Source organism: Schistosoma mansoni (assembly GCF_000237925.1).
Source record: "Schistosoma mansoni, WGS project CABG00000000 data, supercontig 0686, strain Puerto Rico, whole genome shotgun sequence".
Classification (NCBI taxonomy): Eukaryota; Metazoa; Platyhelminthes; class Trematoda; order Strigeidida; family Schistosomatidae; genus Schistosoma; species Schistosoma mansoni.
In genome coordinates, this window is record NW_017386407.1 from 9950 (window position 1) to 10665 (window position 716).

The 716-nt window shown below is 33.4% G+C and overlaps 1 protein-coding gene across 1 annotated transcript; it reads left to right on the plus strand.

Moving 5' to 3' along the window:
* Positions 1-282: 282 nt before the first annotated feature.
* Positions 283-570, plus strand: Smp_193230 (hypothetical protein; the record flags this gene model as incomplete). The annotated part of the gene is made up of 1 exon (XM_018792132.1): positions 283-570. A coding segment is annotated over one exon (288 nt), but the record flags the coding sequence as incomplete, so codon positions are not given.
* Positions 571-716: the final 146 nt, after the last annotated feature.

The window sequence follows — 716 nt, forward strand, 5'->3', positions numbered from 1 at the left end:
TTGTTCTAAAGATAGTTGAATCTACCCGTAAACTTCCTTCCTTGTCAAAATAGTGACGTCTATATTATTGTTAGATAATTTAAAAATATGTCGACTAATCCAACTAACTTATTTTCTTTGCGAAGGTGGGTGGTGGCTAGCTTTGAACGCGCGTTTCGTCCTATTTGGGACTCGTCAACTTGATATACCTACATCTCAGAGTTGATGTTCACTCTGGGACTGTTTATTTTGTATTTTAAGCGTTCTATTATACGACTTATTATTTATTTTATTTTCATCTAGTTATTAGCAATAGATCCAGATGAAGGTTTAAATGGACAAGTATCTTATACAATAAAAGGTGAAACAGCTGGGATATTATTCAATGTTGATCCAAGGACTGGACTATTATACCTAGAAAGTCAAATACCAAGACAATATTTAACAAATAATAAACAAAAAACTACAACAATAAACCAAGGAAATGAGGTGACTTATCCAACATTTTTACTAGGAATAGATGCATGTGATCATGGGGAACCAAGACGATGTACACACTTTCCAAATCTTCAAATACAGGTAACTTACTGATACTATTACTTCTATTACTCATATTATTAATACTAATAATAGTTGCTTTGTTATGAACCAAGTCAGCATTAAGCATCCACAACCTCACCATGGATCAAAGCAAAGACCCTCAGGCAGTTCAGCAACAACTTAAACGTGAAGAAATT